The sequence below is a fragment of the Coniophora puteana genome (genome assembly GCF_000271625.1).
Source record: "Coniophora puteana RWD-64-598 SS2 unplaced genomic scaffold CONPUscaffold_12, whole genome shotgun sequence".
NCBI lineage: Eukaryota > Fungi > Basidiomycota > Agaricomycetes > Boletales > Coniophoraceae > Coniophora > Coniophora puteana.
The window spans coordinates 1,543,567-1,570,471 of NW_006913064.1; the positions used below are offsets into that span (position 1 = coordinate 1,543,567).

The 26,905-nt window shown below is 54.0% G+C and overlaps 8 protein-coding genes across 8 annotated transcripts; 5 read left to right on the plus strand and 3 right to left on the minus strand.

Moving 5' to 3' along the window:
- Positions 1-29: 29 nt before the first annotated feature.
- Positions 30-3,597, plus strand: CONPUDRAFT_157705 (uncharacterized protein; the record flags this gene model as incomplete). Its single annotated transcript, XM_007774632.1, has 11 exons — positions 30-43; positions 105-505; positions 560-1,071; positions 1,120-1,321; positions 1,383-1,611; positions 1,661-1,790; positions 1,842-2,017; positions 2,068-2,164; positions 2,215-2,677; positions 2,730-2,885; positions 2,936-3,597. 11 exons carry the CDS (start codon positions 30-32, stop codon positions 3,595-3,597), a joined length of 3,042 nt encoding a protein of 1,013 aa, XP_007772822.1.
- A 643-nt stretch (positions 3,598-4,240) lies between these two features.
- On the plus strand, positions 4,241-6,087 carry CONPUDRAFT_146392 (uncharacterized protein; the record flags this gene model as incomplete). The annotated part of the gene is made up of 4 exons (XM_007774633.1): positions 4,241-4,303; positions 4,359-4,442; positions 4,496-4,786; positions 5,275-6,087. 4 exons carry the CDS (start codon positions 4,241-4,243, stop codon positions 6,085-6,087), a joined length of 1,251 nt encoding a protein of 416 aa, XP_007772823.1.
- Positions 6,088-7,513: 1,426 nt separating this feature from the next.
- CONPUDRAFT_20406 (HET-domain-containing protein) lies at positions 7,514-8,285 on the plus strand (the record flags this gene model as incomplete). Its single annotated transcript, XM_007774156.1, has 3 exons — positions 7,514-7,573; positions 7,622-7,956; positions 8,027-8,285. Coding segments are annotated over 3 exons (654 nt in total), but the record flags the coding sequence as incomplete, so codon positions are not given.
- Positions 8,286-9,283: 998 nt separating this feature from the next.
- On the minus strand, positions 9,284-9,758 carry CONPUDRAFT_39647 (uncharacterized protein; the record flags this gene model as incomplete). The annotated part of the gene is made up of 3 exons (XM_007774167.1): positions 9,284-9,421; positions 9,502-9,612; positions 9,681-9,758. Coding segments are annotated over 3 exons (327 nt in total), but the record flags the coding sequence as incomplete, so codon positions are not given.
- Positions 9,759-12,364: 2,606 nt separating this feature from the next.
- Positions 12,365-13,694, plus strand: CONPUDRAFT_62915 (uncharacterized protein; the record flags this gene model as incomplete). Its single annotated transcript, XM_007774215.1, has 4 exons — positions 12,365-12,779; positions 12,830-12,969; positions 13,029-13,136; positions 13,224-13,694. The coding sequence occupies 4 exons, from the start codon at positions 12,365-12,367 to the stop codon at positions 13,692-13,694; spliced, it is 1,134 nt and encodes a 377-aa protein (XP_007772405.1).
- A 2,030-nt stretch (positions 13,695-15,724) lies between these two features.
- CONPUDRAFT_84531 (uncharacterized protein) lies at positions 15,725-17,120 on the plus strand. The gene is made up of 4 exons (XM_007774634.1): positions 15,725-15,833; positions 15,883-16,418; positions 16,469-16,626; positions 16,676-17,120. Exon 4 carries the CDS (start codon positions 16,815-16,817, stop codon positions 16,986-16,988), a length of 174 nt encoding a protein of 57 aa, XP_007772824.1. The 5' UTR covers positions 15,725-15,833; positions 15,883-16,418; positions 16,469-16,626; positions 16,676-16,814; the 3' UTR covers positions 16,989-17,120.
- A 318-nt stretch (positions 17,121-17,438) lies between these two features.
- Positions 17,439-21,498, minus strand: CONPUDRAFT_157710 (uncharacterized protein; the record flags this gene model as incomplete). The annotated part of the gene is made up of 2 exons (XM_007774635.1): positions 17,439-20,720; positions 20,779-21,498. The coding sequence occupies 2 exons, from the start codon at positions 21,496-21,498 to the stop codon at positions 17,439-17,441; spliced, it is 4,002 nt and encodes a 1,333-aa protein (XP_007772825.1).
- A 1,146-nt stretch (positions 21,499-22,644) lies between these two features.
- Positions 22,645-26,071, minus strand: CONPUDRAFT_62943 (uncharacterized protein; the record flags this gene model as incomplete). Its single annotated transcript, XM_007774216.1, has 2 exons — positions 22,645-22,912; positions 25,590-26,071. Coding segments are annotated over 2 exons (750 nt in total), but the record flags the coding sequence as incomplete, so codon positions are not given.
- Between the last annotated feature and the right edge of the window lie 834 nt (positions 26,072-26,905).

Here is a 26,905-nt window from a genome sequence, read left to right on the forward strand (position 1 = left end):
GTTTTGTTCCGTACTCCCGAACCACCACCATGGCCCCCTCGCGGTACGCTTGCACAATCGAAGGGTGTGACTTCTACGCCAGGAGCAAGGGCGGACTCACTCAGCATAACAACCTCATCCACCGTCGCATCATCCGCACGCGCCGCTGGCATGTTCCAGCACCTCCTTTGGCCAGCCAGCCTCCGCTTCAGCCCCACTCTCAGCCACAACCTTCGCCACCTCCCTCACTTCCGACACCACCACTGTCAGCATCAGCATCACCACCCCACCCCACCTCCGCCATTCACACCACCTCCATTCTTCCCGCCCTCTTCCTCTCCGCCCCGCTTCCTGTCTCCAATCGTCTTCAGTGCCACCGAAAACCATGACGAGAGCCACAAGGATAATAGAACACCACCTTCCTCGCCTCGTGAAGAAGACACATCAGCAGCAGATGTTGACCATGCCATCGGTGAACAGGTTGACATGGGGCCATTACAACGCCTCTTCCACAAGTATTTGACCGGTATGTGCTTGTACTCTCAGTCTTCGAAACTCGTACTGACATGACTACCTGTAGCTCGGAAATGTTCGCCTGACGGTGACTCTCTACCACCGGATGCTCCTCCATCTCCACCCCCAAGTCGGCCGAAAGGGGACTGGTTCCCTTTTCGTAACCAACTCGAATTCGAGACAGCCGACCTCTGCTATCGACGCGTTCAAATGTCAGCAACCCACATTGACGCCCTCTGCAAGATCTGGGCTGCAAGTCTCGCAGAGCATAACGCTCCACCATTGTGTGTTGACCATACCAAGATGTACGAGGCCATTGATGGCATCGAGAATGGAGATGTCGCATGGCAGTCATTTCACGTCACATACCAAGGCCCACGACCCGAGCGTGCCATACCCTCGTGGATGGAGGCATCATATGATGTCTGGTTCCGCGACCCACGTGAGATCCTCAAGAATATCCTCGGCCGCCCGGACCTCAAAGACGACATTGACCTGACCCCCTACCGCGACTACGACAGCACAGGAATTCGACAGTACGGAAATCTCTTCTCGGGTGACTGGGCATGGGACCAGGCGGTAAGCAAAACCAATATCTGATATGTACCAAATACTGATTCGCAACAGACAAGGATAGCCAATGACGTGCACACTCACGGGGCAACTTTTGTTCCCTTCGTGTTGGGTAGTGACAAAACAACAGTGTCTGTCGCAACCGGCCAATCAGAGTATTATCCTCTTTATATTTCCCCCGGTAACATCCATAACTCTACTCGACGCGCTCATTGTAACGCTGTCGCTCTTGTTGGATTTCTATCAGTTCCGAAAAGTACGTTGTCGACCTCTTTTTGAGCAGCAGTTGAACTCATCAAGAACTCATCAAACTTCAGCCGACGAAACGTGCTCCGACGACCCTCACTTCCGTCATTTCCGCCGCCAACTCTACCACACATCTATCTCCACAATCCTTCAAGTCTTCAAGCCAGGCATGACATGTCCCGAGGTGATCCGATTTGGCGACGGGTATCATCGCCGTGTCATATGGGGTGTTGGACCATACATCGCTGATTACCCCGAGCAAGTCCTTCTTGCTGGCGTCGTCCAAGGGTGGTGTCCCCGGTAAGCACTTCTTTGTTAACATGATCCCTTTTCTTATATGTCTCCGCAGGTGTCTCGCACGTCCCCAACAGCTTGATGGTGGTGCACTACGCCGGTGCCGCGAACATACCGAAGCACTCGTTGAAGAGTTGCATCCAGGAACATTGTGGGATACATACGGGATCATATCAAACGTAGTGGTGCGCTCTTTCTTATCTATTACTCTTTATAGTATCCTTACCCTCACGTAGCCTTTCACGAATGATTTTCCGCGCGCCGACATCCACGAACTTATTGCCCCCGATATCCTACATCAGCTAATCAAAGGAACGTTCAAAGATCACCTTGTTGACTGGGTCACCAAGTACCTCAAGGCCAGCTATCCGAAGCGCGAGTACAAGAAGATATTAGCTGACATAGACCGCCGGTATGTCACTCGAGATTGCGTCATTTGAATATCTCCTTAGTTTCTTCCAGGATTGCTATAGCTGCCCCATTTGCCGGATTACGACGATTCCCTCAAGGTCGAGGTTTCAAGCAGTGGACAGGAGACGACTCGAAGGCGTTGATGAAAGTACGTTCAATTTCTCTATGCAAACTGCGCTTCCTAACCTCGTATTTTAGGTATACCTACCTGCTATCGAGAACCACCTTCCCGACGACATGGTCCGCGCTGTTCGCGCATTCCTCGAGTTCTGTTACATAGTCCGGCGCAACACTCTCACCGACACGGACATCACCGAGCTCGAGCGCGCACTAGCAGAGTTCCACCATCACAGGACCATTTTTGAGGAGTCCGGCGTTGCTGCGTCCCTCTCTCTTCCCCGCCAGCATTCACTCGTCCACTACATCCACCTCATCCGGCAATATGGGGCCCCGAATGGCCTCTGCTCGTCCATTACCGAGTCAAAACATATCGAAGCCGTCAAAGAACCGTGGCGGCGCTCGAGCCGCTTCGACGCTCTCGGGCAAATGTTGGTCACAAACCAGCGCCTTGACAAGTTGAAGGCTATCCGCATTGACTTTGCTGCTCGCGGCATGCTCAATCCAATATTCCTTCCTGCCCCGCTTCGTGCTCTTCAGGATCGTAAGTAGATAGTTTTTCCAGTTGACGGCATCACACTCATCTCTTTCTATAGTTACCGAGGGTAATCACTTTCAAGAGCCGCCTCCAGCTCCTGAAAACGCGTTACAGTTTCACGAGCCTAGGTCACGTTCGGTGGAAGAGTGCGAGGATGAGCCTCAGATCGACGGGACTACGTTGATGGCAGAAGTGAATTTGGCGGCAAAATCCAGTGCGTAGCATATCCCTCGCAATCGAGTGTATACTAATAATCACCATTAGATCCAGCCCGCTCGCGTACCTTTCAGGATCTCGCCGACGAAATCAACGTTCCAAACATCAGGCGCCTAACACGTCGCTTCCTTTATTCCCAACTCCACCCCAACGTCACACTTCGCACCGCTCGCTCAGTACCCCCTCAAGACCTTCCTAATATCCCTGACAAACTCCGAGTCTACGACTCCGCCGTGTCCGTATTTCGTGCCCCAAGCGACTTGTGCGGTTCCTCGGGACTAAGACGCGAGCGCATTCGTTCCACGCCAGTATGGCGAGGGGAGGCGGCTCGTTACGACACTGCATTTATCATGACGCAGCCGGACGTCGCCGGGATCTTCTCGATGGAGGTTGCGCGCGTCCTCGCGTTCTTCTCGTTCAAACATCAAGACATTGTGCATCCGTGCGTCGTCGTGCACTGGTACAACTGGTACGGCGACGCTCGCGACGATAAGACAGGCATGTACATGGTACGGCCGTCGTTCAACAGCACCGGATCAAAGCACGTCGAAGTCTTACACGTTGATTCGCTCGTCCGAGCCGCCCATCTCCTCCCCTTCTTCGGAGAGCAACTCGTACCTAAGGAGATGACTTGCCATCAGTCTCTAGATTCATTTGAGCTTTTCTACGTTAACCGATATGCCGACCACCATGCATTCGAAATTGCCTAGTTCAGTATGCTACTTATGTCCTTTACCACTGTTTATGCCCTCTCGTATTACTTATGCAACACCTTTTTCAACCTCAATGCACTTATTCTTAACGATCTGGAGCTTGCGAGAAATAAGGGTGCTTATGGAGGCCCGGCGATTTGATCCGCACTTATGAAAGTCGTGCTACTTATCCGATTCTGTCCTAAGTACACAGGTGCCGAAAAGCTGTAATAAGCTTGTTATAAGTCCCATCAGATCTCATAAGCAATGTGCCGTTTTCCTGATGAGGAGCTAAAGCCGATGTGCAACAGGAAAAACTCGAAGGAAATCAAAACACTAGAGCAATTGCAGAACCAACAGCCAACTGATACTAATAGCTCTCGTCATATTTATACAGGAAGTAGGTACCTGAAATTCATCCTGTATTCTTTGTATGCCGCATCATATTTGTTTTCCCCAGTATATATTTTCCTCGGTTCCTAACGTACAGCCATGGCGTATGTACCATGTATAACAGCAAGTAATTCGCGGGGTAAAGCCTCACTGTCACCTCTTACATCCTCCTCCTTCATTTTGCACTGGTATACACTGAGTCCTTTTGCGTAGAGGGTATATTAGGCATAACAGCATCCATCTATCGACCACCAACGTCCTGCAGATCATGTCTGCAGTATACCATCATCATGATTCCACCCTCGGTAGCAGCACCCTAGTCGGCAAGCAGGTACGCTCTCTGAAAGGTAATCACATTGTCGATGGAATCTAAGAATAAACAACAGCCTATTGGCACAGTATATATGGGGTCCGATCCGCCTACTTCGACACAAGGCGTTCAGATGGCCTTGACAATGCCGCCACCTGGGGTAAGTTCTTTCAGGCATGTTGATAGGAGACTTCTCAATCGATGTGACAAAAGGAAATGCTCTTTGAAGAGCTTAGCTATTACACACAGAACGAAGTTCCAGCCCACTTGATATTCATTCCGCAGAGAAAAATGGTTAACAGGAGCTTCGTGGAAGAGTACTTTCGAAATCACTTGCTCCGAGATGTCTATGGCAGCCCTTCTCGCTGGAGAGAGTCTCTTCCCGCTCGGCCAAAGATACTTGGAAAACTCATAGATGTTACTGACGAGAGGCAGCTATGCAGATTCATAATCCGTCGAACAGTTACCTATGCCACTCTCTCGCACAGATGGGAGCAGGCAGAGGTGACATACAGTGAATGTATTGCAACACACAAATCGCCTGAGACGGCACGCAAAACCAGCGGGCTCACCAAACTATGGAGATTTCTTGACACAGCATACTCGAGCAGGATCCACTTTGCGTGGGCTGACACGTGCTGCATTGACAAGAGCAGTAGCGCCGAGCTTGACGAAGCGATTCGGTCCATGTTCCGATGGTACCGAAACTCATCGCTCTGCGTTGTCCATCTCGCGCAGACAACTTCGGTCGGCGACATGCATCTAGACGAATGGTTCAACAGAGGCTGGACCTTGCAGGAGCTCCTTGCGCCCTCAAGAATTAAATTCCTGAACAAAGATTGGAAACCGCTGGCTGATGCATATAATGATAAAGATAGAAATCAGTGGGTGCTACGTATAAACGTGCATTTATCTCCCTAACAGCGTCCTGTAGCAATGAAGCCCATAGGTTACTCGAAGAAATTGCGAGAGTGACTCAAATTCCATTGAAGGTTCTGAACAGACCGTTCGTGCCAACGACCAACAAAATCAACGTCAAGATGCGTTGGGCAGCCCTTAGGAAAACCACGAGAGCGGAGGACAGCGCATATTCCTTAATGAGCTTGTTAGGTGTTAGCATGCGGTCTGCGTACGGAGAAGGGCGTACTAGAGCCTTTCACCGTCTCATCAAGGCGGTAATTCATGACGTTGAAGATCTCTCAGTCCTCTACTTCGATGGATTGCACCTCCCTAAATCCGCCGCTTCGTACTACTCCTTTGATCCCTTCACTGGTTGGAACATCAAAGAACCTTTCAGTCGCTCCGTTGACATGCGCATGGGACGACAAGGAGTGCAACTCAGGGTGCTCGTGTTACCTGCCAAGGTTAGCTTTCGTAAGCCGCACTACACTTGCCAGGGCCACTGGATCGTTCAATGTCGCACAATGAACAATGCGACCTCAAAGCTAGAGATGAGGGCTACCGAAGACTGGTTAGAACATCGGAAGCCCGGGTTTTTCATCGGCATCGTCAGCTATTGTCGACTAGAAGCAACAAAAGTAGTCGCTCTCCCTAAGAAGGTCATCGCTTACCTTCTCAGAGATAGCCGAAGTACTCACGAGACGAGCGGCAACGGTTGGGAAACGGAGAGTATAACTGGTTCAGTCCAGTCTGCAGAGAGGTTGTCCATTTGTTCTTCTCCGTTGGCGTTTGAAATTCCTGGAAACCTGCGGAGAGATAAAATGCCAATTGACTCTGCACACTTCTTACTAGACGAGACCTCTGTACAGGCAGAATACGTTGACGTGTACATACGCCGTCGATAGAGCTATTGGTCTGAGTTTATGGCTGTGACAGGAATTGTTATTCTATATAGCACTTGGATATTACGATGAATCCACGCACAATAGCGGTATTTACTTACTTTCCACAATCAATCTGTTGACGATGCGCGAGATATTCATGTTTAAAGGTACCTGAAGTAGGACTACCTGTGGAGGATGACAGCACAAAATACCCATTGTAGGTCCTTAACGGTCTCCGCTGAGAGAAAAATCGACAAGCACCACACTGCAGGTAAATCGCAATTCCTCCTGAAGAATTCCGACCCCCAACGCTTTTACTTTACCATCATGGCAAATGCTACCAAACGAGGATGTGAACATTCGAACGCGCTCCGTAGGCATTGTGTTGTCGAGCGCTTTCGGACGTACCTAATTCAGCAAACTCATTAAAATCTATACTTCAAGGCCCTACACAAAAGGTCCAAGTTTACACTCACACGGTAATCCACGCGCTTCCACTCACTGCATGCGGTTCTACTAGTATTACCAAGCTTCCGAGCCGAGTTTCCTTCCGCTGACAAACCACGACGGGCGCCTGCAACGTGGATCCTGTGAATTTGCCAGTGATCAGTAAGGGAACAACCGGAGACTGAAAATAAGCGCCGAGGGCCGGCGTACCGTATAACAGCACAACAAGACGCACGATATCATGCAAACATACCTTCCAAGACCCGATACGCATCGTAGCAGCAGCATCCACCCGCGGGTCAAGGTCAAACCTTCGGGTATGAGTCACGAGGTGATATCCCAAGCATCGAGACTGGTTATCTCATCGGGCGTCTATCTGCGGGCCCGAAGCGTGTAGGTTTGATGTGCGTAACTTGCACGTTCTGATGCAATGCAAACGCTGATATTTTTGGATCAAACAATGTTCGCGTGCTCGGGCTGATGTATGAACCGACCGTAGATATCTTTCAGTACTTCAAAGCTTCACCGTTGGACGCGTTTTCCTGTGACTTTCAGACTTTCAAGCTCACGCACAGCAATAACCTGTACGCGTGTCTATACTGGACGGTCACCGACCCAGTGACTATCGCGATATTGATGCCACCTTCAGTGAATCGTCTCGTTCATGCCCGCGAATATGCTTGAATACGGGATAGTAAGTTACAAATCACCATCCATGATCTCTGAGAAAGGATGTGCTCACTGAATTGTTGCTGCTTAGCAACATTATCGCAGATTTGATACGCATATACATAAACTCCTCCCGCGCATCGACCAGCTCCTCGGGCAATACATCCACAACGAGGTCCCTGCGCGGTTGATCTACATCCCCGAGCGGCGGCTTGTCAACCGCAGCTTCGTCCTCGCGCACTCGCGCGAGCAGATATACGAAGCCTACGCCGGGCACTCAAGCAACATATCCGAGGTATCCCTCGAGCAAGAAGTCCGCCGCACAGTCGCTTACGCGACGCTCTCGCATCGATGGGGGCAGAAAGAGGCGACATACGCCGAGTACAAGCAGGTCTGGGAGAGGCGTCAATCCAAGTTGAACGATATATCTGATCTGGAGGGCTCGAGATGCGCGACAGAGCCTGGCTATGTGAAGCTGCGGAATTTCCTGGACGAAGCGTCCGCGAGAGGAATGCAGTTCGCGTGGGCGGACACGTGTTGTATTGATAAGAGCAGCAGCGCGGAGCTGGACGAGGCTATTCGCTCTATGTTCCGATGGTATCGGAATTCGGCGCTGTGCATCGTGCATCTAGCGCAGACGCGCTCGGTAAAGGATATCTCGCATGATGCGTGGTTCACGAGGGGATGGACGTTGCAGGAACTGCTTGCACCGCCGAAGATCAAGTTTGTGGATCAGAGCTGGAAGCCACTAGTGAAAGGGGAAAACGATAAGGAGTGAGTTCATTAATCTACCTGAAGTTCTAACAGCTCGACTCACGTAGGTGTAATAATGTAGGGACCAGAGTATTCTTCAAAGTGTCAGCAAAGCGACTGGAATCGGCACAGAGACCTTGAGCAAATCCTTCGAACCACGAACAGAAAAGTTCAGCGAGAAAATGTCCTGGGCATCCCGACGAAGCACCACCCGAGCCGAAGATGCTGCATATTCCCTCATGGGTATGCTCAACGTCAGTTTCCAGACAGCCTACGGCGAAGGCGGCCCCCGCGCCTTCCGCCGCCTCCTCGACGCCGTCGTGCGCAAGGCCGAAGACCCATCCGTGATGTACTTCCGCAACCTCCACCTCCCCGAATCGCCCGCAGACTACCTCCACAAATCGCAGACGGGCAGCAGCGCGTGGAGCATCAAGGAACCGCTGAACTACAGTCTCGACATGCGCATGGGCCGACGCGGGCTCAAGGTGAAAGCGCTCGTGCTGCCTGTCAAGCGCGGATACCTGTACCCGAACGCACGCTGCCCCGCGCTGAACAACGCATTCGTGACGATCTCCGCGCCGCCGAACAAGTCTGGGTACTTCGTGCACCACAAGTACGCACTCGGGGTGGTGAGCTACTTCCGGATCGAGGGCACATCGAAGATCGTGCTGCCCAGCCGGGTGATCGCGTACCTGCTGGGCTCGTATCCGGACCACAGGGATCAGATGCGGCACATTGAGGGGTGGCAGAGCGATGTGGACCTGATGTACCACGCGCGGCATGTGGGAAAGTGGAGCATTATCAGGCCGTTGTTTGAGATCGAAATCCCTGGATATCCGACGGAGACAGTGAAGTGTAAGCGGGTGGAGAAGCGATGTGAAGAGAGCAACAAGGGTGAAACAGGTGTAGATGGGGAGTCCTGGGAGGAGGCGGGATCAAAGTACTATTTCTTGGATGAACGCAAGATGGGGGCGGAATATCACAACCTCTACATACGACCAAGAGATTACTGAATGGATGTTGTCATCTCAACGTCGAGTTGGGGCGCGATTCACGTACAAAGAGACGGATGATACCTCACAAACAGCGTTTAGCAAACGAATGATATTAGATTTCAATGGCACAGAACTATACCAAAGATACTAGCACATTTATCGTTTGTATGTAGCTATCCAGTAGCGTTGTGGTTGAATCGAATGTGCATGAATCGCAGATGTATGCTTGTGATAGTCCGAAGAGTCGGCGTGCTTTGTGGTGATATTCCCTCATGGGGATCGATATGTGGTTGACGTGGTATCCGAGGAGGCAAGGCAAGTGCGAGCGGTGGCACGGTGTTTGCATCGGAGTTATGCGGAGAAGAGTGCATGCCCTCAGCCAAAGAAGCGACTTGGAGATCTTGCTCTGACAAAACACAGACGACGCGGGCTGCGACCTTGCGGTAGAGCACTGTCGCGCCGTCCACGTCAACAATGTCAACACCGAAGTCCTGCGTCGGTGAGTACGTACATCAACGTCACTCCAGAAGCGAGGCGATTGAGGTGTGATGGATCAAGTGAGACAACGTACCAACAAGTCATGGCTTTTAAGCTCAAACGGGGCAGACTCTATGTTCTCCGGGCTGAGACGGCAGCCGTTGATGTATGTCCCATTCGCGCTTTGGACATCACGGATGTAGATCTAAGAACATACGCCTTCAGGAGAGTCCGGCGGATGATCTGATGCGCCCTTCACAAGTCAATACTCACCTTGTTCCCTTCCACCCAGACCTCAGCATGCTGCCTGCTGATCACTTTCATGTTCGCGGGGAAATAACCACTGCATTCGTTCGGCAAAGGGAGATTGTCGGTAGTCTGGCGACATATCCGTACGCGTTGGCCGTCAACGAGGGGTATTTTCTTCGTTGTGAAGGTACCGTTGAGCGGGTATAGATGAAGAGAAGGATACACTGGTGGCTGCGTCGAGGTAGCCATAGTTGTCTGAAGGGGAGCGGTTAGTGAGAGGGATCTGACTATTATTAAGAAGCCTAGAGATATCAGACCTGTATAAAAGAAACAAGGAAGCAATTGTGGTTTCCACAGCCATTGTTCGCCGTCATTGTTGGGAGGCTATAGACTCACCATACATAGACGCGCTGGGACCGTTTTGTGTAGTATGAGCGCGTTTGTGCCGGCACGCGCTTCGTACGGAGATACGACCTCTTCTTCATCCCCGACGAGGGAATGCGCAAAGAGACTGGGACGAGGGGACAGGAGTCTGCATTGATTGTTGGTAGGATGAGGACAAGGAGGCGGGAACAGAATCAACAGATGCAGAGGTGCGGCCCAGCACAGCCACCACGACTAACCCCTGTCTTTTGTTCTCAAAACGTCGTCCTTTGTTCTTTTGTTATCAGTGTACGAACCACACATCAGTAAATGGGCAAGTGTTCACCAGAGTTTCAACGCGATTATTGACTGGATGATATGTAGTCAGTGTAGCACAGCCACTAAGTCTCAAGCTGCGTATTGACTGAGTACGCTATTCCTGTACTCCTACCACGTCCAGCCGCAATCGTATGTTATTGTTCCGTCGTATGCAATCCTTCGCGCTCGAAATCGTCTAAGTCCCGCCGCCGCATTGCCCAAACGCTCAACCTAGAGCCTTTGACCTCTCTCTCTCCCTTCGAGCTCTGGGTAATAACGTACTCTTCTCAGCCTATGGTCAGGAAACGGAACAGGCTTGTCAAGTGCTCCTGCCGAGCCTTCGGGTGCTGTCGAGGCCCCGATGGCCATACACTACAGAAGCATAGGACCGCAAAGGAGCATGGAGAACGCGATGAAGTTGAGGACGCTGCCAAACATCAGCAAGTGCAGGAGGATGGGCTGGCTCCAGCGCGTTCAGAGACGTTGCCGGTGGATCACGCATTGGAGGAGAACGAGGGTGATACATACGGCGAACATGGTGATGAGGGACAGGTACGTTATATGCGTTCAATGCCCCGGAACATTCATGCAACGTTGATGTGTTTTCCCTACAGCTACCTTCAGATACACTGTACGACTGGATACCCTCTGACGGTGCACACGCCAGCGATGATGACTCCTCGATGTTCTCGCAGACTCCTCTGGCTGCAGATCCCGACACAGATGACGAAAGGCAGGTTGACATTGGAGGGGAGGGTGAGGACAAGGATGAGGGTGATGAAGGCAATGAGGACGAGGAAGGTGAGGAAGGCGAGGAAATAGAAGGCGAGGGAGGCGATGAGGACGAAGAAGGCGATGAGGACGAAGAAGGCGAGGAGGGCGAGGAAGACGAGGAAGACGAGGACGAGCTGGGCAATCAAAACACTGGAGAAGATCTCGACTGCGAGGGAAGCGATCCAGAGGACGACCACGACAGTTTGGAGGATGCAGACGACAGCTTTGAGGCCCTTGGGCAGGCACTTTACACTGCAATGGGTGAAGAGTTCGATTTCTCAAACACTGAAGACCTTGAAGTCCACCACGATCGCATCGCATCCGTCTTTGACGACCACCCTATCATTCGTGGTATCTACATCGAAGCATTCATCTCGGTAGCGTTCCACGGCTCCACCCACGAAGCTGTCAACATCAGTCTCAAGGCTCATCACCGCCGTCTAGATGGTCTCCGCAGGCAACATCCCGAGCTCAGTTTCCTTGGCCTTGATGACTGGGCATTCACCTTCCCTACCGTTCTCAAGCGCCTCGGGCTCTCCACAGCCAACTTCATCATGTACCTCGCCGTCTGTGACCACTGCTGGACTGTCCATCTTCCATCCACTCTCAATGACCTCCCATCCCCTCATTGTCCTGCCGAGGATTGCCCTGGCCTCACCTTTCGAGAGAAGCGAATGGCTGATGGCTCTCGCAAGCGTACGCCAACGAAGCTCGTGCCATATGTTCCCCTGGAGCGTGCTCTGCAGCGCCTGCTGCTACGTCCAGGCAAATGGGATCAACTCCAGCGGTGGAGAGGTCCCGGTGATGACGCCGGAGTTGCAGCTCCTTCCGATAACTTTGATGGGTGTGGGTTCGACGCGTTCCCCGATCCAATGCAGCCCATGAATGATATACACGATGGCTGGGCCTGGCGTGCCATCCAGGCGGGTCTCGAACGTCGAACAGGAGGGCCATGGGGAGTACAAGATGTTGATGTCCAACAGCTGCATCAACGTTTCGTGTCACTCCCTTGTGGCCTTGTCCTTCAGTTCAATATTGACTGGTACGTCTTTTTATTTTTTTACTGAAGTGTGTAACGTATCCTAATGTTTCACAGGTTTCAATCTGTCAAGAATGACAACCACTCGACAGGGGCGTTCTACGTGGTGATCTGCAATAACCCTCACGAAATTCGCTACCTCCCCGAAGAAACCATCCTCATCATGGTCATGCCTGGCCCCGACGAACCAACATTACCCCAGCTCAATAATCTCATGGACATCTTCGTCGGCAGTGTCATCCGCCTGACGAATGGTCTCGACTTTGCTGTCCACAACCATCCGAGCCGAGAACATGTCCATATCAGCCTATCGGTCAACATCTCCGATCTCCCCTCTTTTCGCAAGGTCAATGGCTTACAGGGCCACACTTCAAAGACGTACGTTTGTTACCAGTGTCCTGTCAAGTCATTCATGCTCGCCCTCCCTGCGGGCTTCAACATCGAGGAACTTGAGCCGCGCGATGATTGGCGGCACCTCAAGTATTCGTTTCGTGCAAGGCATGCCGACGAAACTCAAGCTAATGAGATCAAACTTCGCCGTGGTGTCCTCTGGACACCTCTCAACCTCATCCCGGGTTGGATGCCAGGCAAGAGCGGTGTTATCGACTTCATGCACTGTATATTTCTTGGTAAGTCTGATGTTTCTCCCCTCCGTATATTGCGCTTATGTCGTGTCAAGGGCTCATCAAACATGTCAGCAAAATCCTCACCACCTATGGCCTTCTCAATGCTCGTCGGCGTCAAAACCCACAAGCCCGCTTTGAAGCCTTCTTAAAATCCCTCAAATGGCCGGTGGAGGCTACTCGTCTACCTCCGTCGGTGAGTATTTGCAACGTTGACTTGTCTTGAATCTCAGCTGACCGCTTGCCTCCCTTCAGATTGCGCGAGGAAAGGGATCGCCCAAAGCAGACCAGTGGCGAAACCTTATCGCCGTACTTTTCGTCGGTCTCTTTGTCGCGTGGGAGAAGGACGGTGAGATCCCAGACGTTGATGCCCCACCTTCTGGAGCAAAGACAAAAGCGGCCAAGGCCCAGGCTAACTGGGACAAAGCCATGCGCTCACGGTTGTTTGAGGCGCTCTACGACACAGACGCTCACCCCCCCCAACACCGCCTGAAAGAGATCAAGCGAGCGATGCCCAACCGCAACCTCCAAGACCACTACGAGGTAATCCTCCAGTTCTCAGCTGCAGTACGCATCCTCGCCACACGATCGATATCACCAGTAGATGTTCAACGTGGCTGTGCTGCCCTTGCTCGCTCTATCCAAACATGGGCCCGCATGCACATTCACCTCACCCCATACTTCCACCACGCACTACATATCGAAGAGCAAATTTACAAGTATGGTCCTATCTACGGCCTTTGGACATTCCCTTATGAGCAGAACAATGGCCGGTTGTCGCGTTTCCGTCATAACCAACACAAAGGTGGTGAGTTAGAGGGGACGCTAATGCGGCGATGGTGGGCAATAACGTTCAATCATGAGCTGGTATATTGTCATGTGTTCACTTCTTGTTCTGTCGTTGACATGATCTGTTCCTAGATGCTTCATCTTGAAGCTATCCCCAACCGCAGCGAGGAAGATGATGCATCAATTGCGCTCCTCAAAAAGCACTTACGATCACACAAGAAGGACCGACATGGCACATCAATGCAAGAATCAGATAAGCCCTCCGCAGTTTTGCCATCCGCTCACCCCCAACCCATGCGACTCACTGGAGACCTGTACAACCTTGTGTATACATTCCTCGCTGACCTATGGCAGGACGCTGTGACACTCCGTCCAAATGGCGCCATACATGGTGCTGGCTACGTCTTCTCGGGCCAGGTCTCCACATATCCATACATCTGGTTCAAATCCCTTCGCTACGGTGCCTCAAGCTTCCACCGGGGCGAGTCTGCCAAGCATGCGTATATTTATGGTCGGCATCCCGTCGAGATTGTCCACCTTTTCTATGTAACTCAGCCTCGAGGACCCAACGAGAACCTCAACCTCTATCTTGCTGTTGTGCGTCCATTTGTTGGTGGAAATGATATCCCGGAGCTGCCTTGGGCTCTTTGGTGAGTCTTTGTCATCTCACTCAGTTATCCACACTTAACGCTGCATAGGCAAGCTGATCTTGGCGTCGCCACTTGGCATGCCAACACTTTTGATGATTTTGATGTGGTACCAGTTGACGCATTGACAGGCCACTTTATTCTTGCACCTATCGACGTGAAGGGACTCAGCCTGTGGGTTACCATTGCTTACGACCATGTGAGTTTTTGGTCGGCTCTAGTCTTTTTACATTGCCCTCTACTTAATCTCCAATAGGGACATCCAGAACCGGAAGACGCTTAAGCGAACAAGACGTCGTTTCATCAAGACTTTTTTGGCACCAAGTTCAAGATATCGTAAGTTTTAGCTAGCTGCATGATCATCTATGTGCTCATTTGTGAAGTTCTTCTCTTCATTCTTCATCTGAGAATCCGTACTCCCTGCTGTCAACCGCTTTTCCCTTCCCATCCCAGTCGACAACTTCATCCATCTCATCCATCTCATCCATCTCCTCTGCTTCGGGCTCTGTGATCTCCACATCGCCAAGGTAAGGGCCACTACTGAGACTCTCAGCACCATCCGTGCTCATCGCATCGTCGTATGATCCTGAGAAGTTACTTGGGCCGGCGTTGTCCTCAAGATCTGGAGAATCTGCAGGTGAGCATCTCCATCAATGATGGTGCGAATCTACTCACAGTCCGAGTCTTCTGGCTCAGCGTAGAATACAAGGTGCCAGCACTCCGGATGCTCCTCAATCCACGAGTCGCCAACACCCCAATCGGGAACACCGGGGAAGCCATCCTCATACGCAACCTTGGGGATGGGCTTTTTGCGTTCCTCACCCTCGACCCTGACATGTGCGGGCGGGCCCCTCGCCCCTCGCATCTCCTCCCCCATCTTCAGTGTTGTGTCGGCCATGTCACGGACGTACTGGGATTGCCAGGTGGGCCTCCTTCTGTACCAGGTTCCCGCTGACGCATTTCCAGCCTTTGCAGTTTTCGCTTTTTTCGTAGGCTTCGCCATCTGTCCATCATCACTAAATTCCGCTGCTGCCTCACTCTCTTTCTGCCTACCCTCTTCAGCCATCTCCCCTTCTTCTCCCTCTTCATCTGACGGTGGAGCACTCTCGTCAGTGCTCATATAGTTGGGGTGAAAATACCAGTCGTGTTCCTCATCCAAGTACCCTGTCTCCTCCCGAGCACTCGCCCGCATGTTACATTTCTAGAGGGACCTTAGTGAGCTAGACCTGGGGATAAGGTTCGTACTCACTCCAATTTTTCGTCCCTTGATCTTCATGTTGAATTGCGACACTGCCTTCTTGTTTGCCCCCGCCCTTTCTTTCTGTGCATTACGATACTGCTGCGACCAATGTTTCCACGTTACTTTCATCCTCCCGACAATATCTCCGACAGTCTTCCCCTTCTTCAAGTCATCGGCCTTCTCAACATAGCTCCCAAGGTTGTCGTAGATGAACTGGCCCACAGGTAGGTGCCAGACACGGTTCGCGCCCCACGGTAAAGAGAGGTTGGGATGTACTGACTTGTTTGGATTGTAGAAACCACCATCCTCGAGCGGGTGATAATCATCAATCTCTGAGGGATCATTCAGACCCATCACGGCCAGCATTGCAGCGCGCACTGCCCCCTGGGAACACAATGAATAACAAGGATAGGTGATATCGGTGAGTACATACCTGCAGCGCATCCTGATTTGTGTCTGATGTCCCTGATCCCCCTCCACTTTGCGCCTTAAGAGCCTCTATGGCCTCTCGAAGCTCGGTAATGGCTTGCGCATTTTCAGCACGTAGTTTTTCTACCTCTTCTTTGGCCTGTGCTGACTCCTCCGTGGCCTTTTTTGCAGACTCTCGAACGTCCTTGAGGTCAGCTTCCGCTTGCCGAAGACGCGTCTGAAGGTCTTGAATGCGATTGCCAAGGTCAGCAACCTGGCTGGCTATGCGCTGGGATCCAACAGCCGATTGGTGAGTCGGTGCATTGGACTGTGTGCTGGCTGATTGTATGCGGGTACTTGTGACCCCTCCAACGCCAGCCGGACGAGCAAGTACATTCAGTGAAGGGGCTGTGCGCTTGGCAATAGCAGGCGCAGCCAAGGGTTGGTGCGTGGTTGAGTTTGGTCGCAGAGGAAGGATGGGGCGAGGTGGGGGAGCTGATTGTATGCGCACAGCTTCAGTCGTAATCAGGCCCGGATCAATCGCTGGCTGCTACAGCTAAGGTGAGTAAAGTTGATACAGATCTGTGATGAGTAACTCACAGTTTCATCAGTGCCGCTCGAAGCACCGCTGGGAGTGCTGGCTTCAGCTCCAGAAGAGGATGTTGATGTCTCTCCTGAGCTCTGCTCGGGATAGACGTTCGGATAGAAGTCAGCAGGCTGGGGTGGGTGGTCAGGAAAGCCCTGCTGCACTGCAGCAGGTGGGGAACAGGTGAGTGGCTCAGTCGCGTTTGCTCGACTGTCTGACGAACCAGAAGAAGATCCCATCCGGCCATTGGGGGGCATTGACTGCAAGCGAGGGCGCTTTGAGACCCTCTCTGCCCCGCCAGCAGGCACACTCAAGTCCCTCTGCTGCCTAGCTGCGCTTGCAGGCATGCTGGGCATGATGAAGGTGGGTGTATGCGTGCCCCTCCCGCGCCCGGCACAGACTCCTCTGGTGGTGTTGGCAGCACTTCTCGTGAATCCCCTACCGCGTCCCCGGCCATTGTTTGTGTCGCCAAGCAGTCGTTTGGGTGGTTCAGGCATCCTAGTGTATGTCCGGGTGGATTTCTGGGTGTTACGGACGCTGGATGATGAGTGGTGAGGCGAGCGCGGACGAGGGAAGCCAGGGAGGAAGCTCCAGGAGAAGCTCAGGGGGTATATGACTATATCGGGAAGGTGCGCTGCTCTTGCAGCCACCAGTAATTCTTAGGGATGTAAATCGAGACGAGCGCAATGATATGGAATTGACTTCAGATTCATGGCTGATAGCTAGACAATATTGACCATTTTGTCTATGTCTTGACTGCATACGCGCGAAGCCAAAATGTGGTTAATATTTGTCTTATACACGGTCTTTCGGCTACATATCATCCGGTCAATAATCGCGTTGAAACTCTGGTGGTTTGAAATGGGAACATATCCCATCAAATAGAGGGTATCTAATTAGAAAATACATTGTAAAGTCGATAGCAAACTGAAAGCAGCAGTGGGGTATCATCATGGTATCAGCATCTCCGTCGCAAATCCAAGCACCCATCCTCCTCAACCCCTTCCAAACCAACATCCATACAACACAAACGTCGCCCAATGATACGGCGCCTCCGTCTCGTTCTTCGCCTTGCTCGCCAGCGCCGCCCTCTGCACCGCCCTCGCGAGATTGATCACTCGCACACCCGCATCCACATCAAACACCCGGCCAATCAGACACTCGTCCTCCTCAAACGCCTCGTAGAACTCCTTCGAAAACGCACGTCCATCCGCGCTCGCCGTCTTCCACAGCGTGCCCACCGCGGACCCGGCACCTGCGAACAGCAGCGCGGACAAAATGCCCAACGGCTCGTCGCCCGGCGCCGTTGCCTGGTCCGTCGACGCGCACGCAATAAGCGTCACATGCGGCGCCTGCGCCAGCTCAAGGTCGAACGCGTCCTCCGCCGAGAACCGCGCCTGGCCCGCAAGCACCAGCGCCTGCTCGAGCGCAACCCCCGCGTCGAGCGTGTGCCCATGAAAATGGACGAGCGACGCCGCCTTGCTCACCTCGTCGCGGAACACGTCGGGCGTGACAGCGTCGTTGAGCATAAACACGCAGTTCTCCTCGAACTGCGTCTGCCCCGCGAGCGCCTCGAGCGTCTGCACGATGCGCGCCGGCTCCGCGTCGTTCTCCCGCCCCGGCAGGTGCTCGTATACCCCGAAGAACGCGGCACCTCTGCGGGAAGACACGTTGCTCTTTGCACGCGCGACGCACTGGCGAAGAACCGAGTGGCTGTAGGTGTAGACCACCGGATTGCGCTCCAACAGCACCGTCATCTCGCCGTCCTCGTCCTCCTCGATCCCGATCGCGTGAAGCGGAATCCCGTGCATCGGCGCAGTCGGGCACAGAACGAGTATGTCGCCCGGCTCGCTGAGCTCCTTCAGAGGCTCCACCAGCGCGCGGAGCATGTTGAGGTTCTCATATGCGTCTGGCCCGCTCATCTCTCGCCTGTCGAGATATCGGCTGCCTTCAACACCCGAATACCTCCAATGCTCCACCTCACCGACCGTAATCCCAAGCTTGCGCACCCGGATGCGCGGATCGACTTCCGCGGGACGCTCGCCGGGCCGCGTCGGCGGGAACACGACCGCGTCCGCGATCTCCACCCGGATGAGGTACAGCACATCGCCAACAGCGACCCAGTCGAAGAACAGCACGCGCTCACTTGTGCAGAGCGATACCCAGCGAAGATCGTCCAGGCTCGCGGGCGCGCCCGTGAGCACCGCGAGCGAGCCCGCGAGGCTGCCCGTCGGGTCCTGCCGCATGATCCCCTTGAGCTCGTGCATCTCGCGCTTGATGTCCGCTCGCTCCTCCAGCCTCGCCCCGCCGCTGCCGGGCGGAGCTTTGAGCCGCTTCGCAAGCGTGCTCATGCGTAGGAGCGGCGCGAGCGCGTCGACGCTCATCTCGACGTACGCGTCATGGCGGTACGCCCACGCGAGCCCGTCAAAGTACACCGCGGGGACGCGGTCCATCTGGCTCCCGTTCAGACGGAGCATGTCCGCGAGCGCGCGCGCCTTGGCGTGCTGCGCCCACTGCCACGCGAGGTCACGCTGCTCGTCGCCCGCGGCGAGGGCGATCTGCAGCCCGAGCGCGAAGATGCGGCGCACGCCGGTGCTGGTCGCGAGCGAGCGTTTATATCGTAGCGAGGAGACGCCGCCGCCGGAGGCCACGGGCGCGTCGTCCATGAGGATGTCGAGCAGCTTGACGCACGTAACGAGGACCTCGTTCGCTGCTTCTGGCTGGTCTGCTTTGACCAAAGCGGCGGCTTGCCAGTATTTGCACTCCAGTATGTCTGAGATCTGCGCGGTCTGAGCGAATACATCGAGCGCCTCGGCGAGCTCCTTGACCGCAACAACGAGCGTGTCGTGCTTTGTCTGCGCATCTTGTAGCGTGTCTGTATACCGAAGACGCCGCCTCGCCGTGTGAAGCTTGAGCTGAGCGATGACATCCTGCGCCGCATATTGGCCGTGTTCGCGAAGTGCGGCATCGGCGACCTTGATAGCCTCGACCTCCCACTCGTCGAACAGGAGCGACTCGACGAGCGCGTAACGGATGGCAAATGTCGCCTTCCTTTCCCTCTGCTCGGCAGCCTCTGGCTGGCCACCAAGAGAAAGAAACGAAAACTTTGGCGGCGGCCTTCCCCCGCCACCACCGAGCTGGCGCGCCTCCGCCAGCGCTTTCTTTGCCTCCTCCACCGCAGCCTCGGGGTCCGGCATGAGGTTCTTGAACTCGAGCAGACCGCGAGCGAGAACAAAGTTTTTGCGCACGCACAGTGCATCCCTCGCGCCCCTAAAGTCTTTCTGGGCCCACGTCCACAGCAACTGTCTCCCCTCTTCGAACCTCTCCATCCGCTTCTCCACATCCAGCGCCTGCGGATCGAACACCATCAGCGCCGCCCCCAAAATCTCGGCCACCTCGCTCGCGACCGCCTCGCCATGCTGCATCAGCATCGCCTCGAGAAACGCATGCCCATGCTCGACGACCCTGTCCGCGTCGCCCGTCCTATACGCGACAAAGAACAAGATCCGCGTGCGCATTACCGGCAGCGCCGGGTCCGCATCGAGGAACACCTGCGGCACGTTCTGCGCGTCCTCGAGGAACGAGCCCAGCTCGGGCACCTGCATCACCTCGAACGCCATCACCATCAGATGCGTCGCCCAGTACCGCCCCCACCGCCCGGTGCGCCTATACAGCCCGCGCAGCTCGCACGCCATATCGTAGCTCGTCTGCTCGCTCGTCGGCGCGAGCATCTCGAACAGCTTCTCGTAGTAGTCCATCTGGCGCTTCGGAAAGTCCGCGACGGCGAAGCCCTCGGTGACGTCGACCATGCCCTGGATGAACTTCGCCTGGAGCTTGTCCGCCTCCGCGACCTTGGAGCGGAATGTGAGGGGCGCGGATTTCTCGTAGAGCAGCTGGCGCAGTTTGATGGTGAGGTGGCCCCACGCGTGCCCGGATTTCTTGTAGTCCTTGAGCGCGGCCATGTAGAGCTTCTCGCGCTCCTTGCCCGCCATGCCGTCTTTCTCGAGCTGTTCCGCGCGGTGCACTTTGACAGCGGCGAGGAGGGCGGTGTGGTCGGCGGAGAGACGCCCTGAAGATGGGTACTTTTCGAGTTCGCGTTGGAGGCGTGCGCCGTCGCCCCAGCCGCGCGATTTCTCGCTGTAGATGATGAGCTGGAAGATGTCGGCATAGTGTTGGCTGCGAAGGCGGTTCTCCATGATCGCTTCGACAACGTGCCCTCGACCGGGATAGTAGGGGTTGGAGCCCGTGACGTCGCAATACATTATCAGGAGGAAGCACTGTACACAGTCGCAATGATGAGTAGTGATCACAGACATAAACGAGGGCATGACGCACCGAAGTGGAATCATAGTCTTTGCCCTCCAGACCAACCAGCCACTTCTCGTAAGCCCACTCCATGAGCTCACTCAACGACTCCGGTCCCTCGAGCTTCGCGACAGAATAGTCTTCGTCGACCGTGCATGCCCACCACACTTTCAGCAAATCCTTGAATCGCTCATGCTTCTTCTTTACCCGATCCTGCACCTTGTCCGCCTTCTCATCGTCCATCAACGCCTGCTTCGCCTTCTCCGCGTACTCCGCTGCCTCAGTGCGATACCCCTGGTAGAGGCAGATATACGACAGCCGGAACCACGTGGCGGGGAGATGCTCGCTCCCGCTCAGCGCAAGCAAATACTGCTTCGCCTCGCCGAACCGCCCCAGCGCAAATGCCTGCATCGACGCAGACAGCGCGTGCTGCTGGAGCAGCAGCTCCTCGGGCGTCTTTCCCGCCGCCGCGCCCGGGTCGAGGACGATGTCGTCAAAGAACGGCGGGGACACGGCACCTTTGAGCTGGGCATCGAGGAACGCGCGGGCTTCCTGGAGCGTCTGGGTGCGCTGGGCCTGGGCGCGGAAGTACGCGACGTCCTCGTCTGTCTCCCACCACGCGCGGTCGCGGTCGAACTCGTCCGGCTCGTCTGTTCCCGCCTTCTTCTTCCCGTTTTTTGCGTTCTTTGATGGGCCAGACGAAGCGTTGAGGTCCTTGTCAGACTTGAGCCGGCGAAAGAGTCGCTTCATGGTGCCGGTTGGGTGAGCCCTGCCAAGGCGTGCAGCAACAGAGAGGGTGGGAGCTGCACTCGGCAGACGTGATACGGAAAACAAGCGAGTCGAAAAGGCGGGGGAACTTGTTCCATGATATGTAAACTGCGGCAAGGAACGTTGTCGGCTGCTGGCTGTGATAGGGGTATACACTGACTCCCACACTGGGCCAGCGGAATCGAGTCATCGGCTTGTTCTTTTACAGCCACCTGCACCGACTTGCTTCAAGTTCCTGGGCTTCACTGCACCGCTCGCTGAACCATACAGGATACGTTCTCGAAGCGGCACGAAGTCAACGAAGTAGTACCTCCTGGTTCAGGGGTAAAGCTCAAGCACCTATTGTTCACCGTCGACGCCTCACTAGGCACCCGGACTCCCACCTCGATCCTTATGGGCCTACGAACATCGAAAAAGAGTTTGTCTGATTCGGCACAAACCGCGTTCGATGGAGGTGGTGGCACTCGTTCAAGAATCTCTCGGACGTATATAAAGGTTATGGTACTCTGCTCCCACCTTCCGTTCATCCAAGATATACCACTTTGAACCCGTATCCTCCCAAAACCCCATACCCCGATCCATCTGTGCCTTGCCGCCGTCCTTGAACCGGTTTTCTTTGCACCTGTCTGGCTTCGTCGGACAGCCGGGAATCTCGATCTCAGATAGCCCTCGGAAAATGCTCCACTTCTCCTCGAGACGCGCACTGTGGCTCATCAGGTCCACCCCATCCTGCCACCCCTCGACGTGCCTCATACCGTCTCTGTGATCTGGGTACGAGCCGAGGAGGTACGCGATAACCTTACTGGGGAGCACGATCCTCGACGTGCCCTCGATCTGGAAGTAGCTCACCACCCCGAGTGCGTACTTGAGGTCCACGAAGTAGCCCGACTTACTGGGTGGCGCGGAGATGGTGACAAATGCGTTGTTCAGTCCTGGGCAACGCGCATTCGGGTAGAGGTACCCGCGCTTGACAGGCAGTACAAGCGCTTTCACCTTGAGCCCGCGTCGGCCCATGCGCATGTCGAGACTGTAGTTGAGCGGCTCCTTGATGCTCCATGCGCTGCTGCCCGTCTGCGATTTGGGGAGGTAGTCCGCGGGCGACTCGGGGAGGTGGAGGTTGCGGAAGTACATCACGGAGGGATCTTCGGCCTTGCGCACGACGGCGTCGAGGAGGCGGCGGAAGGCGCGGGGGCCGCCTTCGCCGTAGGCTGTCTGGAAGCTGACGTTCAGCATACCCATCAGTGAATATGCGGCATCTTCGGCTCGGGTGGTACTGCGGCGAGATGCCCAGGACATTTTCTCGCTGAACTTCTCTGTTCGTGGTTCGAAGGATTTACTCAAGGTCTCTGTGCCGATTCCAGTCGCTTTGCTGACACTTTGAAGAATATCATGGTCCCTACGTTGTTATCCGGCGTGAGTTGAATGGTTAGAACTCCAGGTAGATCAGCAAACGCACTCTTTATCGTTTTCTCCCTTTACCAGTGGCTTCCATTCGTGATCCATGAACTTGGTCTTCGGCGGCGCAAGCAACTCTTGCAACGTCCACCCCCTCGTAAACCATGCGTCTTGTGCCATATCCTTGACCGAACGTGTCTGAGCGAGATGCACGATGCACAACGCCGAGTTCCGATACCAACGAAACATCGAGCGGATCGCCTCGTCGAGCTCCGTACTGCTGCTCTTGTCAATGCAGCACGTGTCCGCCCACGCGAACTGCATACCCCTCGCAGACGTCTCCTCCAAGAAATTCCACAGCTTCATGTACCCCGGCTCCGCCACGCGTCGGTCGACCTCCGGGCCGGACCCATCTCCGGACTTGGACTCCTCCCAGAGCCTCGTGTAGTCGGCGTACGTCGGCTCCCTCTTCCCCCATCGATGCGAGAGCACGGCGTACCCTACCGTCCGCCGCACCTCCTGCTCCAGAGATACCTCGGACACCTTGTTCGTCGTCCCAGAGTAGGCTTCGTGCATTCGCTCCCGCGCGTGGTGCATGATAAAGCTGCGGTTCACGAGCCGCCGCTCGGGTACGTATATGAGACGCGCTGGGACTTCGTTGTGGATGTACTGGCCAACGAGTTGGTCGATACGCGCAAGGAGTTTATGCATCTCAGTTCCGAGTTTGTAATCTGGTGATGTGTCTATTCACATTGTAAAATCAGTGAGCATATGGCTTCTCAGAGAATGCAGGCGATGGTCTGAGACTTACATGCGGAGGTTAACCACAGAAGATGGCGTCCAGGTAATCTCACCACAGGGCCAAGATTAGATCGGCTCAGACAGGCACACCACCGATTCTTCGTGTGCGTGACCTTCCGCCCTAGACCAGGACAACTTGGTGAACGATTCAGGCCTGGACCTCGCCTACACTCGATTTATGTACTGGTACGAGCGCTCGGAGTCTGATGCAGCTAAATATATCGTCAGGATCGAGGTGTGCTTATTTACAGACTTCGGTCCTGAGACAACCGCTAGACACACCAGCATTCTTGATTCGGGCTACTTAAGTGATCCACCCCGTGCTCCTAGGTACGTCTTGTTCTCTTGTGAATGGGCGTTCACGACGAATGCGCAGGCTACGGTACGCGTCACAGCTTGTGTTACATATACACAAGCTCGAATACTATCCTCTGATAAAAGCCATATGGCACACAGATGCTTGGTTCTCAGATATCAACGCCCAGCGCTTGATTTCAGCTTCCGATGCTTCGCCTATATAGAGATCTCTGCGAAGTTCTCAGAACCCACGTTTCTAGCGCTCGCCCTGGTTTGTTAGCGAATGGCGACAGCTCAGAAGCATACCCGGGCAAGTATAGACCACTACGTGATTGTAGTTTCAGCCTGTGTTTCGTACGACTACTGTGAGCTCGTACCACGTGTTCGCTGATTGCATGCTCGCTCAATTCAACTTTTCTAACATGCTGTGATCGTCACATCCGGCTTCACCACTCCTAGAATGGCTATCTCACTGGACGTTGTCGTTATCTACTAAACGTTGCGCGAAAGGTGGCATCTGTTCATATGGGCATGTAACCCTTTTGAAACTAACATCAAAGGGACAGTTATGTTCAGTAGTCTCTTGGTCGTATATATAGGTTATGGTACTCTGCACCCACGTTTTCCTCGTCCAAGAAGAAATACCCCGGGCCCGTCTCCTCCCAAGCCTTTGACCCCCAGTTTTTTTCTGCCTTACCACCTTCTTTGGGGCGCTTAGCCTTCCTGGAATACTTAGGCTTGTCATTCAGCTTGTCCATCTTCGTCGGACGCCCAGGAATCTCGATCTCAAACAGTTGCCTCAAAACACTCCATCTCTCTTCAAGGCGTCCATGGCACATCAGGTCCACGTCTCCTTGCCACCCCTCTGCGTGCCACAGCTCATCCCTGCGGTCCGGAGGTGAACCGAGGAGGTACGCGATGACTCTCCTCGGCAGAACGACCCTCGACGTGCCCTCGATGCGGAAGTAGTTCACGATGCCGAGTGCGTACCTGTGGTCCACGAAGTACCCAGACTTGTTCGGCGGCGCGGAGAGGGTCACGAACGCGTTGTTCAGCGCTGGACAACGTGCGTTCGGGTACAGGTACCCACGCTTGACGGGTAGTACGAGCGCCTTCACCTTGAGCCCGCGTCGGCCCATGCGCAGGTCGAGGCTGTAGTTGAGTGGCTCTTTGATGCTCCATGCACTGCTGACTGTGTATGATTTTGGGAGGTAATCGGCCGGTGATTCGGGGAGATGTAAGTTGCGAAAGTACATCACGGAGGGATCTTCGGCTTTGTGCACGACGGCGTCGAGGAGGCGGCGGAACGCACGGGGGCCGCCTTCTCCGTAGGCTGTCTGGATGCTAACATTCAGCATACCCATCAACGAATACGCGGAATCTTCTGCACGTGTGGTACTCCGACGCGAAGCCCAGGACATTTTCTCGCTGAACTTGTCCGTCCGTGGTTCAAAGGCCCCACTCAAGGTTTCTACGGGGATTCCAGTTGCTTTGTTCACACTGTAAAGAGTTGTCTCATCTCTGAAGTGTCGTATAATGTGACATTAATGTAGTAGCGTAAAATGGCTTGGGAGACTTACTTCTTGTCGTTTTCCCCTCTTGCCAGTGTGTTCCACTCTTGGTCCATGAACTTAATCTTTGGCGGCGCAAGCAACTCCTGCAACGTCCACCCTCTTCTAAACCATCGATCTTGATGGAAGTCATTCACTGAGCGCGTCTCCGCAAGGTGTACGATGCATAGCGCCGAATTTCGATACCAGCGGAACATTGAGCGGATCGCTTCGTCGAGCTCGGCGCTGCTACTTTTGTCGATGCAGCACGTGTCCGCCCACGCGAATTCCATTCCCCTCGCGGACGCCCCATTGAGAAAGCTCCATAACTTGACATACCCCGGATCCCTTGCCCGTTTCTCCATCCTGAACTCGGTTTCTTCCCAGAGCCTCGTGTACTCGGAGTACGTCGGCTCCTTCCGCCCCCATCTATGCGAGAGCATCGCGTACGCCACTTTTTGACGGATTTCCTGCTCCAGAGACCCTTCGGTCACCTTGATCGACCGCCCCATGTAGGTTTTGTATATTCTATCGCGCGAGTGTGCCATGACGAAGCTGCGGTCGACAAGTCGTCTCTCTGGGATGTATATCAGGCGCTTCGGCACTTGATTATGGACATGTTGTCCGAGGAGTTGGTTGATACGTGTAAGGAGCTCGTGCATCTTGATTTCAGTTTCACGATCGAGTTTCTGTGAATCAGGTTAACTGAAGTACAACTAATACCGGCATTTTCTGCGTGCAACCCTCACAGCTTGAAAGAAGAAAGTGCGGGAAACAATCTACACCTACACCATCGTTGGTGAGTTTATGTATCAAGACAACGTAGAAGACATACTGGAAATGCACTGGCGCGAAACATTATAAGTTGTAGCGTTTCCCAATAAAACAATAGTAAATTGCGAAGCACAACTAATGCATTTCCAGTATGTCCACTATAGCAGCTTCCAATGGTGCTGTTTAACTTACCGTCGAGGGGCTATTCTTCTCTGGCGAGCGGATCTATGTGATAGAATTTGCCAGTTATGATAGTGTTGAGACCTTGAGAGACAGTGTGTTCGCATGAGGTTACACGCTACGAGTCCGTAATACTTTGGTAATACTTATACAGTACGCCAGCACTCAGCGTTCAGCGCTTGATGACAGCATCCGGCCCTTCCATCGCTGAATCGGCCGACAGGCTCCCGGCCTCCACGTTGCTAGCGCTCGTCTTGGTTTATCAACGAATAAGGCCTTGAAGGCACATCGGAAGCTTCGCAATAGCACTGCGATGTATAGGCAATAATAGGCCGATACACGAGTATGGGTTCGAAGTTTGCCCGCTTGTGAGAAAGCTGTGCTATGCTCAG

What these genes read in the sequence shown, in the direction of transcription:
- CONPUDRAFT_84531 (XM_007774634.1), top strand. Translation starts at nt 16,815, where the DNA reads ATGCGTGCCCCTCCCGCGCCCGGCACAGACTCCTCTGGTGGTGTTGGC.